The following is a 13,290-nucleotide window of genomic DNA, read 5'->3' as shown; positions in this document are numbered from 1 at the left end:
TTCAGTGTGAGGATAATGGGTTCTGTGCTTCTTCCCTCCATCCTCAGGGACTGCTTGAGGGGGACCATCCTGAACAGCCCGGAACCGGAGGTCAAGTGCCCCTACATTGATGACAACTACTCCTGTCCATGGCAGCTGCTGGACCGTGAGATCAAAGCGGTGAGTATCCAGGTGGACCTCAAGACCAGTGTTTCTTCCCTACTTCTAGCCTTAACGTTCCACACCACTACCTACAATAGAAGCTCTGTTGTAGTCCAGCCTCACTCCCAACACCCAACAGCATGATGAAGGATGCTGGTACTTGTAGTTTAGCATCATCTGGACCACTTAGGTTGGAGAACATACAGGTGGTGCTTGATTGGCAGCACTTCATTTAGAAAGAGGGAGGAGGGACAGAGAGAGAAGGGGGGCAATAGGAGAGGGAGAGATGAGAGATAGATAGATGAGAGAGAGATAAATGAGATAGAGATAGATAGGTGGGTGGGTGGGTGGGTGGATGGATGGATGGATGGATGGATGGATAGAGATAGGACAGAGAGATGAGAGATAGATGAGGAAGAGAAAAAGAAAAAGGAGAGGGAGAGATGAGAGATAGATGAGAGATATAGATAGATAGATAGATAGATAGATAGATAGATAGATAGATAGATAGATAGATAGATAGATAGATAGATAGATATAGGACAGAGAGAGAGAGATGAGAGATAGATGAGCAAGAGAAAGAGAGAAAAAGGAGAGGGAGAGATGAGAGAGATAGATTATATATATATATATATAGATAGATAGATAGAGAGAGAGAGGGAGGGAGAGAGAGAGAGAGAGAGAGAGATGAGAGATAGATGAGCAAGAGAAAGAGAAAAAGGAGAGGGAGAGATGAGAGATAGATGAGAGAGAGAGAGAGAGAGAGAGATAGGGCAGAGAGAGAGAGATGAGAGATATAGATAGATATAGATAGCAATAGCAATAGCAGTTAGACTTATATACCGCTTCATAGGGCTTTCAGCCCTCTCTAAGCGGTTTACAGAGTCAGCATATCGCCCCCAACAACAATCCGGGTCCTCATTTTACCCACCTCGGAAGGATGGGAGGCTGAGTCAACCCTGAGCTGGTGAGATTTGAACAGCTAAACTGCAGAACTGCAGTCAGCTGAAGTAGCCTGCAGTGCTGCATTTAACCACTGCGCCACCTCGGCTCTCTATAGATAGATCTATAGATAGATAGATAGATGATAGATAGATAGATAGATAGATAGATAGATAGATAGATAGATAGATAGAGATAGGACAGAGAAAGAGATGAGAGATGAGAGAGAGAGATCTGCAGGTGGCTGATGAGGAAGAGGAGGAACAGCTGGGTCCACTGCCTGCCGTGAGAATGCGCAGATGGCAGAGGGGAGAGGAGAGCAGTGGAAATCTATGGGCCAGTCCTTGAGCTGGAAGAGCCACCGTTGCTAGTGAAGCCCCACTCTAGTTCTGGGGGTCAAAGGCAGGGGGCGGAGATGAATTGATGTGGCAGATAACTTTTCATCTCCCGGACGGACAGACTTCTTAGCCTGCGGTGAGACAGAAACTTTTAGCCGGGGCTGCCTGCGCTCCTCATAAAGGAATCATTGCTTCAACTACAGAGGGTTTGTGGTGCTTGGGGAGCTGGGTCAGAACAAGTCCACATGAATAAGTGAAGCCCCTGCTAGGGGATGCAGGCAGCATGCAGAACCATTCCTCTCCAGTCCACGGAAAAACCTTTCTCCACGGTTTTGCTCCCTGGTGCCCAAAAGGTTCGGGACTGCTGCCCTAAAGATCTTCTCTAAAGCCTTCTCTGTTTTGTCTGTAGCTACTAACGGAGGAAGAATATCAGCACTTTCTGGACTTGGGGATGTCCATCGCGGAGAATCGCAGCCGCTCGAGTTTCCACTGCAAAACCACCGACTGCAGGGGTTGGTGCTTTTACGAAGACGACGTGAACGAATTTCACTGCCCGGTGTGCCACAAACCGAACTGCCTGTTGTGTCAGGTGAGCTGTGTCCAGGGGTGAAATCCAGCAGGGTCTGACAGGTTCTGGAGAACCGGTAGCGGAGATTTTGAGTTGTTCGGAGAACCGAATTTTGAGTAGTTTGGAGAACTGGTAGCGGAAATTTTGAGTAGTTCGGAGAACCAAATTTTGAGTAGTTTGAAGAACTGGCAGCGGAAATTTTGAGTAGTTCGGAGAACCGGCAGCGGAAATTTTGAGTAGTTTGGAGAACCGGCAGCGGAGATTTTGAGTTGTTCTGAGAACCGAATTTTGAGTAGTTTGGAGAACTGGTAGCGGAAATTTTGAGTAGTTTGGAGAACCAAATTTTGAGTAGTTTGGAGAACTGGTAGCGGAAATTTTGAGTAGTTCGGAGAACCGGCAGCGGAAATTTTGAGTAGTTTGGAGAACCGGCAGCGGAGATTTTGAGTTGTTCGGAGAACCGAATTTTGAGTAGTTTGGAGAACTGGTAGCGGAAATTTTGAGTAGTTCGGAGAACCAAATTTTGAGTAGTTTGGAGAACTGGCAGCGGAAATTTTGAATAGTTCGGAGAACCGGGAGCGGAAATTTTGAGTAGTTTGGAGAACCGGCAGCAGAAATTTTGAGTAGTTTGGAGAACCGAATTTTGAGTAGTTTGGAGAACTGGTAGCGGAAAATTTGAGTAGTTTGGAGAACCAAATTTTGAGTAGTTTGGAGAACTGGTAGTGGAAATTTTGAGTAGTTCGGAGAACTGGCAGCGGAAATTTTGAGTAGTTTGGAGAACCAAATTTTGAGTAGTTTGGAGAACTGGTAGTGGAAATTTTGAGTAGTTTGGAGAACCGGCAGCGGAAATTTTGAGTAGTTTGGAGAACCGAATTTTGAGTAGTTTGGAGAACTGGTAGCGGAAATTTTGAGTAGTTTGGAGAACCAAATTTTGAGTAGTTTGGAGAACTGGTAGCGGAAATTTTGAGTAGTTCGGAGAACCGGCAGCGGAAATTTTGAGTAGTTTGGAGAACCAGTAGCGGAAATTTTGAGTAGTTCGGAAAACCAGCAAATGCCACCTCTGGCTGGCCCCAGAGTGGGGAGGGAATGGAGATTTTGCAGTATCCTTCTCCTGCCACACCCACCAAGCCACACTTACCAAGCCACGCCTGCAGAACCTGTAGTTAAAAAAAAAGTGAATTTCACCACTGGCCGTGTTCCTTCTTTGGAGTGGACACCCTGCCAGTCCTGCGCAGAAGGACTGTTTGAGTTACTAAGCTTTTACACCTAGGCAAGAAAAACCAAATGTACAGGGACAGATTTAGGCGAAACGTGGCTCAATTGCAGTCACTGTCAGAGGGATCTTGGGGTCCTAGTGGACGATGGCTTAAATAGGAGCCAGATGTGTGATGCAGCTGGCAAAAAGGCCAACGCAATCCTAGGCTGCACCAACAGAGGGAGAGAATCAAGATCACGTGAAGGGTTAATACCACTCTATAAGGCCTTGCTAAAGCCACTCTTGAAATACTGCATTTAGTTTTGGTCACCACAATACAAAAAAGATGTTGAGACTCTGGAAAGAGTGCAGAGAAGGGCAACGAAGAGGATTAGTGGGCTAGAGGATAAAACATATAAACTGGCAGGAATTGGATGAGCAGGGGGAGAATAGAATAAAAAAGAACAGAATTTGGAAGGAACAGCTGGGTCCAGTGCCTGAAGTGTGGATGCACAGAGGAGAGGAGAGCAGTGGAAATCTATGGGCCGGTCCTTGGGACGGAAGAGCCACCGCTGCTAGCAAAGCCCCTCCCTAGCTCTGGGGATCAAAGGCAGGGAGTGGAGAGGAATAGATGTGGCAGAGGAGAGGAGAGCAGTGGAAATCTATGGGCCGGTCCTTGGGACGGAAGAGCCACCGCTGCTAGCAAAGCCCCTCCCTAGCTCTGGGGATAAAAGGCAGGGGGCGGAGATGAATAGATGTGGCAGAGGAGAGGAGAGCAGAGGAAATCTATGGGCCGGTCCTTGGGACAGAAGAGCCACCACTGCTAGCAAAGCCCCTCCCTAGCTCCGGGGATAAAAGGCAGGGGGCGGAGATGAATAGATGTGGCAGAGGAGAGGAGAGCAGTGGAAATCTATGGGCCGGTCCTTGGGATGGAAGAGTCACCACTGCTAAAATAAAAAAACATTCTAGCTCTGAGGATAAAAGGCAGGGGGCAGAGATGAATAGATGTGGCAGAGGAGAGGAGAGCAGAGGAAATCTATGGGCCGGTCCTTGGGACAGAAGAGCCACCACTGCTAGCAAAGCCCCACCCTAGCTCCGGGGATAAAAGGCAGGGGGCGGAGATGAATAGATGTGGCAGATAACTGTTCATCTTCGTGCCGGACGAACTTGTTAGCCTGCGGCGAGAGAGAAATTTTTGGCGAGGCTGCCAGCAATCCTAATAAAGGAATCTTTGAAAGTTTGTCGGTGTTTGGGGAGCTGGGACAAAAAAATAAATAAATTAACCTCGGCTGGATGATGGATCAGGTCATGTCCAAGTCGTGTTTTCCTCCGCAGGCTATTCACGAAAACATGAACTGCAAGGAATACCAGGACGATCTCCAGATACGAGCGGTGAATGACCACGCGGCACAACAGACCACGGAAGTGCTGCTGGTGAGAATGGCAGGGCGCCAGGGAACCCTTTGATGACCAAACAAGAAAGCTTATAGGGGTGCCCAACTTGTGGCAACCCCCGGGGGGAGGGGGCTTAAGAAATACCCCTCCCTTATAAATTCCAAACTCCCGCTGGTGAAGACAATCAAAACGGCCACTTGATGGGCTCCGTATCCCCGTGGGGTTCCCGGAGCCACTGGCAAAACCAGATCTTTGGGGTCCTTTTGAAAGCGCAGCGAAGTTGGGGTGGGGAGGGAGCCCCACGGAGAAGGCCATTCTCCTTGGTCCCACCAGATGGAGCTCCTTAGCAGAGGGGGGATTTGTAACACCACCCCCACCCCCCGCCTGCATGCCTGCTCTGGTGGGTTAGGTAGATATAAATATGGGTCCTAAATGTAATTTGTAGAAAAAGGCCTTCCCTCTAGGAACTGTCTGTCTGTCAAACCCTAACCCTATCATCCCTCTCTATCTATCCATCTGTCTGTCTATTTTTATTCATCTCTATCTATTCCTATCTCTCTATTATCTTTCTATTATCTATCATCTCTCTCTCTTCCTACCTCTCTATTATGTATTCTCTCTGTCTCTCTCTCTCTCATCTATCTATTCATGTCTATCTATACCTATTTTTCTATTATCTATCTTCTCTCTCTCTTCCTACCTCTCTATTGTGTTCTTATCTACCTACCTACCAATTATTATCTATCTATTCATCTCTATCTATACCTATTATCTATTATCTATCATCTCTCTCTCTTCATGTTATCTATTATCTATAATCTATCTACTCTCCAATCTATCTATGATATCTTATCTCTCATCTATCTCTGTCTGTCTGTCTATCATCATCTATCTATCTATCTATCTATCTATCTATCTATCTATCTATCTATCTATCTATCTATCTATATCTAGCTATCTATCCTCTATCATCTATTCATCTCTATTCCTAATCTTTCTATTATCCTCTCTCCCTATCTCTCTATTATGTTCTATCTATCTCTCTGTCTATCTACCTACCTACTTACCTATCAATTATCTATCTATTCATCTCTATCTTTTTCCCAGCTTTATTATCTATTATCTCTCTTCCTGTTGTATATTATCTATCTATCTATCATCTATCTATATCTATGATGTCTCTTATCTCTCATCTATCTCCTCTCTCATTTATAGATCTATCTACTCTCTCATACTTCTCTTAACTCTTACCTCTTATCTCTCTCTCTCTCTCCATCTCTATTCCTATCTATTATCTACCATCTCTCTCTCTTCCTACCTCTCTATTATCTATTTATGTATCTATGTATCTATGTATCTATGTATCTATGTATCTATCTATCTATCTATCTATCTATCTATCTATCTATCTATCATCTATCTATCTATCTATCTATCTATCTATCATCTATCTATCTATCTATCTATCTATCTATCTATCTATCTATCTATCTATCTATCTATCTATCTATCTATCTATCTATTGAATTTATATTTACCGACAAAGAAAGACATATCTATCTATCTATCTATCATCTATCGTTATCTATTTAATCTGTATCATCTATCTTTTTATGTTATCTCTCTCCCAAGCTTATTTTTAATAAACCACTCAAGGCAGAAAATACACCTAATAGCCCTCCATTCCCCCCACAACCACCATGTGGGAGACTGGGCCAAAGTCATCCAGCCGGCTTTCATGCCTAACGCAGGACTAGAACTCACCGTCTCCTGGTTTCTAGCCTGGTGCCTCAGCCACTAGGCCAAACTAAGCTCTCTAGAAGCCCTTCCTCCCCCCTCCCGGGGCCACTAGGAGGAGGCGGGCGTTGTGAACGGCTCTGCTCCCTTTTTCAGAAACTGGTGAAGGATGGGGAGGCCATGTATTGCCCCACCTGTAGGATCATCGTCCAGAAGAAGGATGGCTGCGACTGGATACGCTGCACCGTCTGCCACACGGAGATTTGCTGGGTGACCAAAGGGCCACGCTGGGGACCAGCGGTATGTATTGACGGAGGGTAGAAACTGTGTGTGTGTGTCTAATTTTATTTATTTGTTTATTTTTTGTCTTTTAATGACCCCAGAATCCCTTGCATCGGGGTGGGTCTGGCCAACTGAATGGAGCTAACGGAGTGCTTACTGGCCCATTGCCCTTCCTGTCACCAATGCGGAGTTTTGTTCAGCAGATACATTCTCATTGTGCCCAGAGAGAGAAATATCTGCCTCTACCTAGGATCGAACACACAGCCTCCTGATTGTGAGGCAAGAGCTCCACCTCTAGGCCATTGCACCAGTGTGTGTGTGTGTGTGTGTGTGTGTGTGTGTGTGTGTGTGTAATTTTATGCATTCTACATATTGTAGAGGGTTGGATTAGATCAAGATTTCCCAATCTCAGCAATTTAAAGATGCCATGCCATTCTAATTCAATTTCTATTCTATTCTATTCCTATTCTTATATTCTACTCTATTTTCTATTCTATTCTATTCTGTTCTAGTCTAGTCTATTTCCATTCCATTCCATTCCATTCTAATTCAATTCCTATTCTATTCTATTCTATTCCTATTCTAACTCAATTCCTATTCTATTCCTATTCTATTATAGTCTACTCTATTTTCTATTCTATTCTCTATTCTAATTCCATTCCATTCTAATTCTATTCCTATTCTAACTCAATTCCTATCCTATTCCTATTCTATTCTATTTTCTATTCTATTCTATTTTCTATTCTCTTCTCTTCTAATTCCATTCCATTCTAATTCAATTCCAATTCCAATTCTATTCATCTGACTGCACCCGCCTCATCGTTCTAACACCTCCTGGGGAGGGGTGCAAAATTGAGGCCCCCCTCCCCCCTTTTCACGCTCCGTGCTTCTTTCCCTCCAGGGCTTGGGTGACATCAGCGGGGGCTGCCGTTGCAAAGTGAACGGCGTCTCCTGCCATCCGAATTGCCAGAACTGCCATTGATGGGAGGAGATTCCTGAAAAATCGGGACTTTTCCAGGCAGTCCTTTTCGTTTGCAAGAGGAAGGACGGAGACCCCGGACGATGGCCGGAAGGGGAACCTTTGGACAATTGCACAGGTCTTCTGCTGCGTGACCAAGTTCTCTACCACGCCCGTCTTGGGACAACTCACCTCCGTCTCCACCGAAGTGGTGATGGAGCCAAGGACGTCTGCAGCCTCAGGGTTGGTTGAAAGGGGGGGGGGGCGCCTTTTCGGCCCCCCAGCCCTGTGTTAGTTGTGCCTGGAACTTGACCCGTTGGTTGGTTCCGCTCTGCTTCGTCTTTTTTCATAGAAAGCAGCGGCTGTTTTATCTTTTCTCGCCATCTTTCTGGTCCATCTTTCAACCTTGGATCTTGGACTTTACCAGATGTCCCTCATTTCATTCGAACCAGGCTTCCGAGTCCTGTTTTCGATTTACAAAACGAACCACAATATTCTCCTTTTTATTGGTATGACGGAGCGGGGATCCTTGGGCCCGCCGTCCGTTTTTTCCCCCCTTGCTCTAAGGATGTTCCCACTTTCTGTTGCGTCTTTAAGTCACTTCTGTGATTTGTGGCCGAATCGGCATCAGATGGGAGCTTTGCAGTTGAGGGGGGTGGGGTGGGGGTGTCACCTCTCCTATATCCCCTCCCCCTCCATAAATCTAGTTTCTGAAATTGAAGATGAAGTAGCAGGGAATATTTTTAAGGGGTGCGAAAAGCCTGCCGAACGGACCCTCAAGGCGATGGACGTCGTATTTTCCTGAGATAGGATTTTGTAGCATACGGAGGGCGGGGAAATTAAAGCGGCGGAATTGCTAAAAATGTGTTTAAAAAACAACAACGACGCGTCATTTTGTGAATTTTATTACTTGAAGTTGTATGAGGTGGGATCTGTGGAAGAAGAACTGAAGAAGAACAGAAGAAGCTTCTTGGATGAGAAGTGAAATGTCTTCAAGGAAAAGCGAAGTTTAGTTATCTCTTAAAAAGGCACTTTGGGTGCACCCGGGGGTATTAGAAGGGTGGGACGGGTGCAGTCAGATGAAAGGAATTGGAATAGAAAACATGGAATAGAATAAAGAATAGAATAGAATAAGGAATAGAATAGAATAAGGAATAGAATAGAATAAGGAATAGAATAGAATAAGGAATAGAATAGAATAAGGAATAGAATAGAATAAGGAATAGAATAGAATAAGGAATAGAATAGAATAAGGAATAGAATAGAATAAGGAATAGAATAGAATAAGGAATAGAATAAAGAATAGACTAGAATAAGGAATAGACTAGAATAAGGAATAGAATAGAATAAGGAATAGAATAGAATAAGGAATAGAATAGAATAAGGAATAGAATAGAGAATAGAATGGAATGGAACAGGAATGGAATAGGAATAGAATAATGAATAGAATAGAATAATGAATAGAATAGAATAGAGAATAGAATAGAATAAAGAATAGAATAAGGAATAGAATAAAGAATAGAATGGAATGGAACAGGAATGGAATAGGAATAGAATTAGAATAGAACAGAATGCAGAAAAGAGTAGAATAGAACTAGAACCGAATAGGATTAGAAATAATAGAAATAGAAATTGAAGAGTTGGAAGGGACCTTGGAGGTCTTCTAGTCCAACCCATTTCAGACAAATGGCTATCCAACGGTTTCTTAAAGACTTCAGTGTTGGGGCTTTCACAACTTCTGGAGGCAAGTAGTTCCACTGATTAATTGTCCTGTTAGGAAATTTCTCCTCAGTTCTAAGTTGCTTCTCTCCTTGATTAGTTTCCACCCATTGCTGCTTGTTCTGCCCTCAGGTGCTTTGGAGAATAGGTGGATCCTCCTCTTCTTTGGGGCAACCCCTGAGATATTGGATTGACTCTCATCGTGTTTCCCCTGGCCCTTCTTTTCATTGTGCAGGATAACTCACTGCATGCCAATTCAACAATTCAAGGATTTAAACTAATTTTTACAATGATTTTAATCTTTTCATTGACATTTCGATTTGTCCCTTCCTTGGGCATCCTTTTTTAAGGATTCTATCCCACTGTTTATTTGATGTCAGTGTAATTCCTCTCCCGCGGCCAGGCAAGACAGGAAGCAATGGATGGAAACTAATCAAGGAGAGAAGCAACTTAGAACGGAGGAGAAATTTCCTGACAGTCAGAACAATTAATCGGTGGAACAGAAGTTGCCTCCAAAGGTTGTGAATGCCCCAACACTGCAAGTCTTTAAGAAGATGCTGGATAGCCATTTGTCTGAAAGGGTATAGGGTTTCCTGCCTAGGCAGGGGGTTGGACTAGAAGACCTCCAAGGTCCCTCCCAACTCTGTTATTCTATTCTAACTTGCCATGGCCGATTCGTCAGAGCTATCCTAGCATGTCCAACTTGTGGGACAACTCGCCAAGGGACAGAATAGAATAGCAGAGTTGGAAGGGACCTTGGAGGTCTTCTAGGCCAACCCCCTGCCTAGGCAGGAAACCCTACACCACTTCAGACAAACAGTTGTCCAATCTCTTCTTAAAAACTTCCAATGTTGGAGCATTTACAACTTCTGGAGGCAAGTTGTTCCACTGGTTAATTGTTCTGTCAGAAAGTTTCCTCTTTACTTCTAGATTGCTTCTCTCCCTGATTAGTTTCCGTCCGTTGCTTCTTGTTCTGCCTTCAGGGGCTTTGGAGAATAGAATAGCTTGAGCCCCTCTTCTTTGTGGCATCCCGAGAGATATTGGATTGACTGCTGTCAAGTCGCCCCCTTCTCATTGTGCAACATAACTCACCCAGGCTCAAGGTTGACTCAGCCTTCCATCCTTCGGAGGTGGGTAAAATGAGGACCAAAATTGTTTGGGGGAAATATGTTGACTTTAAACCGCTTAGAGAGGGCTGTAAAGTGGCATATAAGTCTAAGAATGATTGCTATTTCTTCGATAGTGTAATTTTTCTGCAGCCAGAGGGCCCTGGCGTGCTAGGATTGTTAGGTTTAAGTTTCGTTTTATTTATATGCCACCCTATTCCCAGCGGGACTCAGGGCGGTTCACAAACCCAAGAGGGGAAGGGAAACATTAGAACTACAAATACAAGTATTTAAAATAACCAACAGACACACAATCGAGAGGGGAAGGGAACTCATCAACCCCAGGCCTGCTGACACGGCCAGGTTTTAACGGCTTTTCGGAAGGCCTGGAGAGAGGTGAGGGTCCGAATCCCTGCGGGGAGTTCATTCCAGAGGGCCGGAGCTGCCACAGAGAAGGCCCTCCCCCGGGTAATAGCCAGGTGGCATTGGCTGGTAGACGGAACCCGGAGGAGGCCGACCCTGTGTGATCTAATGCAGTGGTCCCCAACCTTTTTATCGCCGCGGACCAGTCAGCCTTTGATAATTTTACCGTGGCCCGCTGAGTGCGCGCAGGGGTGGGGGGGCGTTGTTCGCGGTTTCGGTGGAATACGTCGATGACCAGCGCTAGTAGCGTAGCCTTGCGCAGGCGCAGTTCAGTATGGCTAGCGTAGATAGCGTAGCACAAACTGCGCCTACGCAAGGCTACGCTACTAGCGCTGTCTACGCTAGCCCTACGTAGCTGCGCAGGCGCTCTTAGGTTTTTTTCAGGAATCGGCCAGCGCTGAAGTGCTGAAAAGGAATGAGAAGGGCGGCGCTGGACACAGGGGGGCGGTGGGCCGCTGGTGACATCAGAGTGCCACCAGCGGTCCAGTAACACCCCTTGTGCCAGTTAGCCCTAATTTGCATACAGAAAGAAACTATGGCCCCCAGCCGCTGCAGCGATCATGGCCCCCGGCCGCTGCAGCGATCATGGCCCCCGGCCGCTGCGCGGCCCGGTGCCAGGTACTCCACGGCCCGGCACCGGTCCATGGACCGGGGGTTGGGGATCACTGATCTAATGGGTCTTTGGGAGGTAATTGGCAGCAGGCGGTCTCTCAAGTACCCAGGTCCAATACCATGAAGGGCTTTATAAGTGACGACTAGCACCTTGAAGCGTATCCGAAGACCAATAGGCAGCCAGTGCAGCTCGCGGAGGATAGGTGTAACGTGGGTGAACCGAGGTGCACCCACGATCGCTCGCGCGGCTGCGTTCTGGACGAGCTGAAGTCTCCGAATGCTCTTCAAGGGCTGCCCCATGTAGAGCGCATTGCAGTAGTCCAGTCTTGAGGTCACGAGGGCGTGAGTGACTGTTGTGAGGGCCTCCCGGTTCAGGTAGGGACGCAACTGGTGCACCAGGCGAACCTGGGCAAATGCCCCCCTGGTCACAGCCGACAAATGGTGTTCTAAAGTCAGCTGTGGGTCCAGGAGGACTCCCAAATTGCGAGCCCTGTCTGAGGGGCGTAAAATTTCACCCCTGTCGTAGAGCCACTCAGCCCACGCAGAGCAAGGAAAGAAAGAAAAAAAAACTGGTTTAAAGAGCATCCGGGACCCTCCTTGCCAACGGCTTTAGTTAAGTTAGTATCGCATTTATTCCATGTACACAATTATAAGCCCTGTGCAAATCTACAAGTTACATTACATACGTGAGTATACAAGAGAGCCACGCTGCCCGGGATGCCCGACCGAAGGGGCTGTTGCAATCCACGTTTCTCTACGCTGAACCCGACCTCTGCGCTCCGTTACCTGTCCGCCCGCAGGTAAAGGGTGAAAGTTAAGGACGCAACAGGTGAGTGAGATGATCTGGACCGGTGGGACGCGTTGATTTTGTGGGTTTCCAAGGGTCACCGCTGCTGCGTTCAAAAACCTGGGATTGTGTGAACGTGGAAAGGTGCCACCAGTTGGCGATTACAGCTAACGCTGCTGCCTGTCGCTTCGTTCACGAGACGCAGAATAAGGGGAAAAACCTTCTCTGCTCCCCACTTCCCAGCAGCAATGGGGACCCAGTTAATCCACTGGTGGGGCAGGCCCATTCCTCATCAAATGGCTGTCCTTTCCTCTCCAACAGAAGTGGAAATAGCCAGCAAAATCCCAAGCCAATTTTTCTAGACTGCAGACTCCAAATTATTCCTATTTAGTTTTTTCCCTCCCGTTCGCCCCTCGGAAACGCTAGTTTTCTATGGATAGGGCGCCGGGTGTCGGCAGGAAAAAAAGGGATCCTTCACACAATCCGCCAAAAATCAAGGTGGCTAGATTCTGCTTACCGACGCTGAATGGAGGACCAATTCGCAATGTGTTCATGAGGTCCCTGAGAGGCTCCCTGCCACATTCTGATTTTCTTTGCCCGAAATTGGTACTTTGCGCTGGACGAATAAATAAAACAAGTGCTTGAGACGGTATTTCTTAGGAAATACGATGAAGGGGGATTTCTCTGAAGGGGATCGCTACGTGTTTCCTGGGGTTAGAAGCGATGTTTAGCGCTCAAATTTTCCTTCTTCGCAGAAGCAAATAACTCTTTAACGAAAGAGACATTATTAGAGTACCGCCCCAAAAAGTTGAGCGAGCCCTTTCCTGCCTTAAGTTAATTCTCTTCTTTTAGAAATCATTTTTGTAAAGTGCTTTTTAAAGAACAACAACAACGTGGTCAGGGATTTCACAGCCATCTTTGTGCCACAACCTGGCTTTTTCCGTCCCCTTTGTCAACTCCCAACGTTGTCATGGGGAGAGAAAGGGGGGGGGAGTGCATTCCACACATACTGTCGGCTGAAGTCAGATCTCAGATTACCGCAGCAGGCTTGGGAGGGGTGCATCTCATAGGGGAATGTGATTTATGACAC

General features: G+C 46.3%; 2 protein-coding genes across 2 annotated transcripts in view; one reads left to right on the top strand and one right to left on the bottom strand.

Annotated features, from left to right (window-relative positions):
• Positions 1 to 8,212, top strand: part of RBCK1 (RANBP2-type and C3HC4-type zinc finger containing 1) — a 38,073-nt gene extending 29,861 nt beyond the window's left edge. Inside the window, exons 11-15 of the mRNA XM_087720652.1 lie at positions 48 to 159; positions 1,831 to 2,010; positions 4,517 to 4,615; positions 6,470 to 6,613; positions 7,497 to 8,212. Coding sequence (XP_087576778.1) covers positions 48 to 159; positions 1,831 to 2,010; positions 4,517 to 4,615; positions 6,470 to 6,613; positions 7,497 to 7,577 — 616 coding nt within the window. The 3' untranslated portion in view covers positions 7,578 to 8,212. The remainder of the gene's footprint in view (positions 1 to 47; positions 160 to 1,830; positions 2,011 to 4,516; positions 4,616 to 6,469; positions 6,614 to 7,496) is intronic.
• A 3,774-nt stretch (positions 8,213 to 11,986) lies between these two features.
• Positions 11,987 to 13,290, bottom strand: part of TBC1D20 (TBC1 domain family member 20) — a 28,589-nt gene continuing 27,285 nt past the window's right edge. The window contains exon 9 of the transcript XR_015697375.1: positions 11,987 to 13,156. The gene's annotated coding sequence lies outside the window, so the exon portion shown is untranslated. The remainder of the gene's footprint in view (positions 13,157 to 13,290) is intronic.

This window comes from Thamnophis sirtalis, unplaced genomic scaffold, assembly GCF_051295495.1.
Source record: "Thamnophis sirtalis isolate CommonGarterSnake01/CBP01778 unplaced genomic scaffold, rThaSir2_p1.2 scaffold_7, whole genome shotgun sequence".
NCBI classification, from domain to species: Eukaryota; Metazoa; Chordata; class Lepidosauria; order Squamata; family Natricidae; genus Thamnophis; species Thamnophis sirtalis.
Note: the sequence above shows the minus strand (reverse complement) of the source record. Positions and strands in the feature narration are given on the sequence as shown.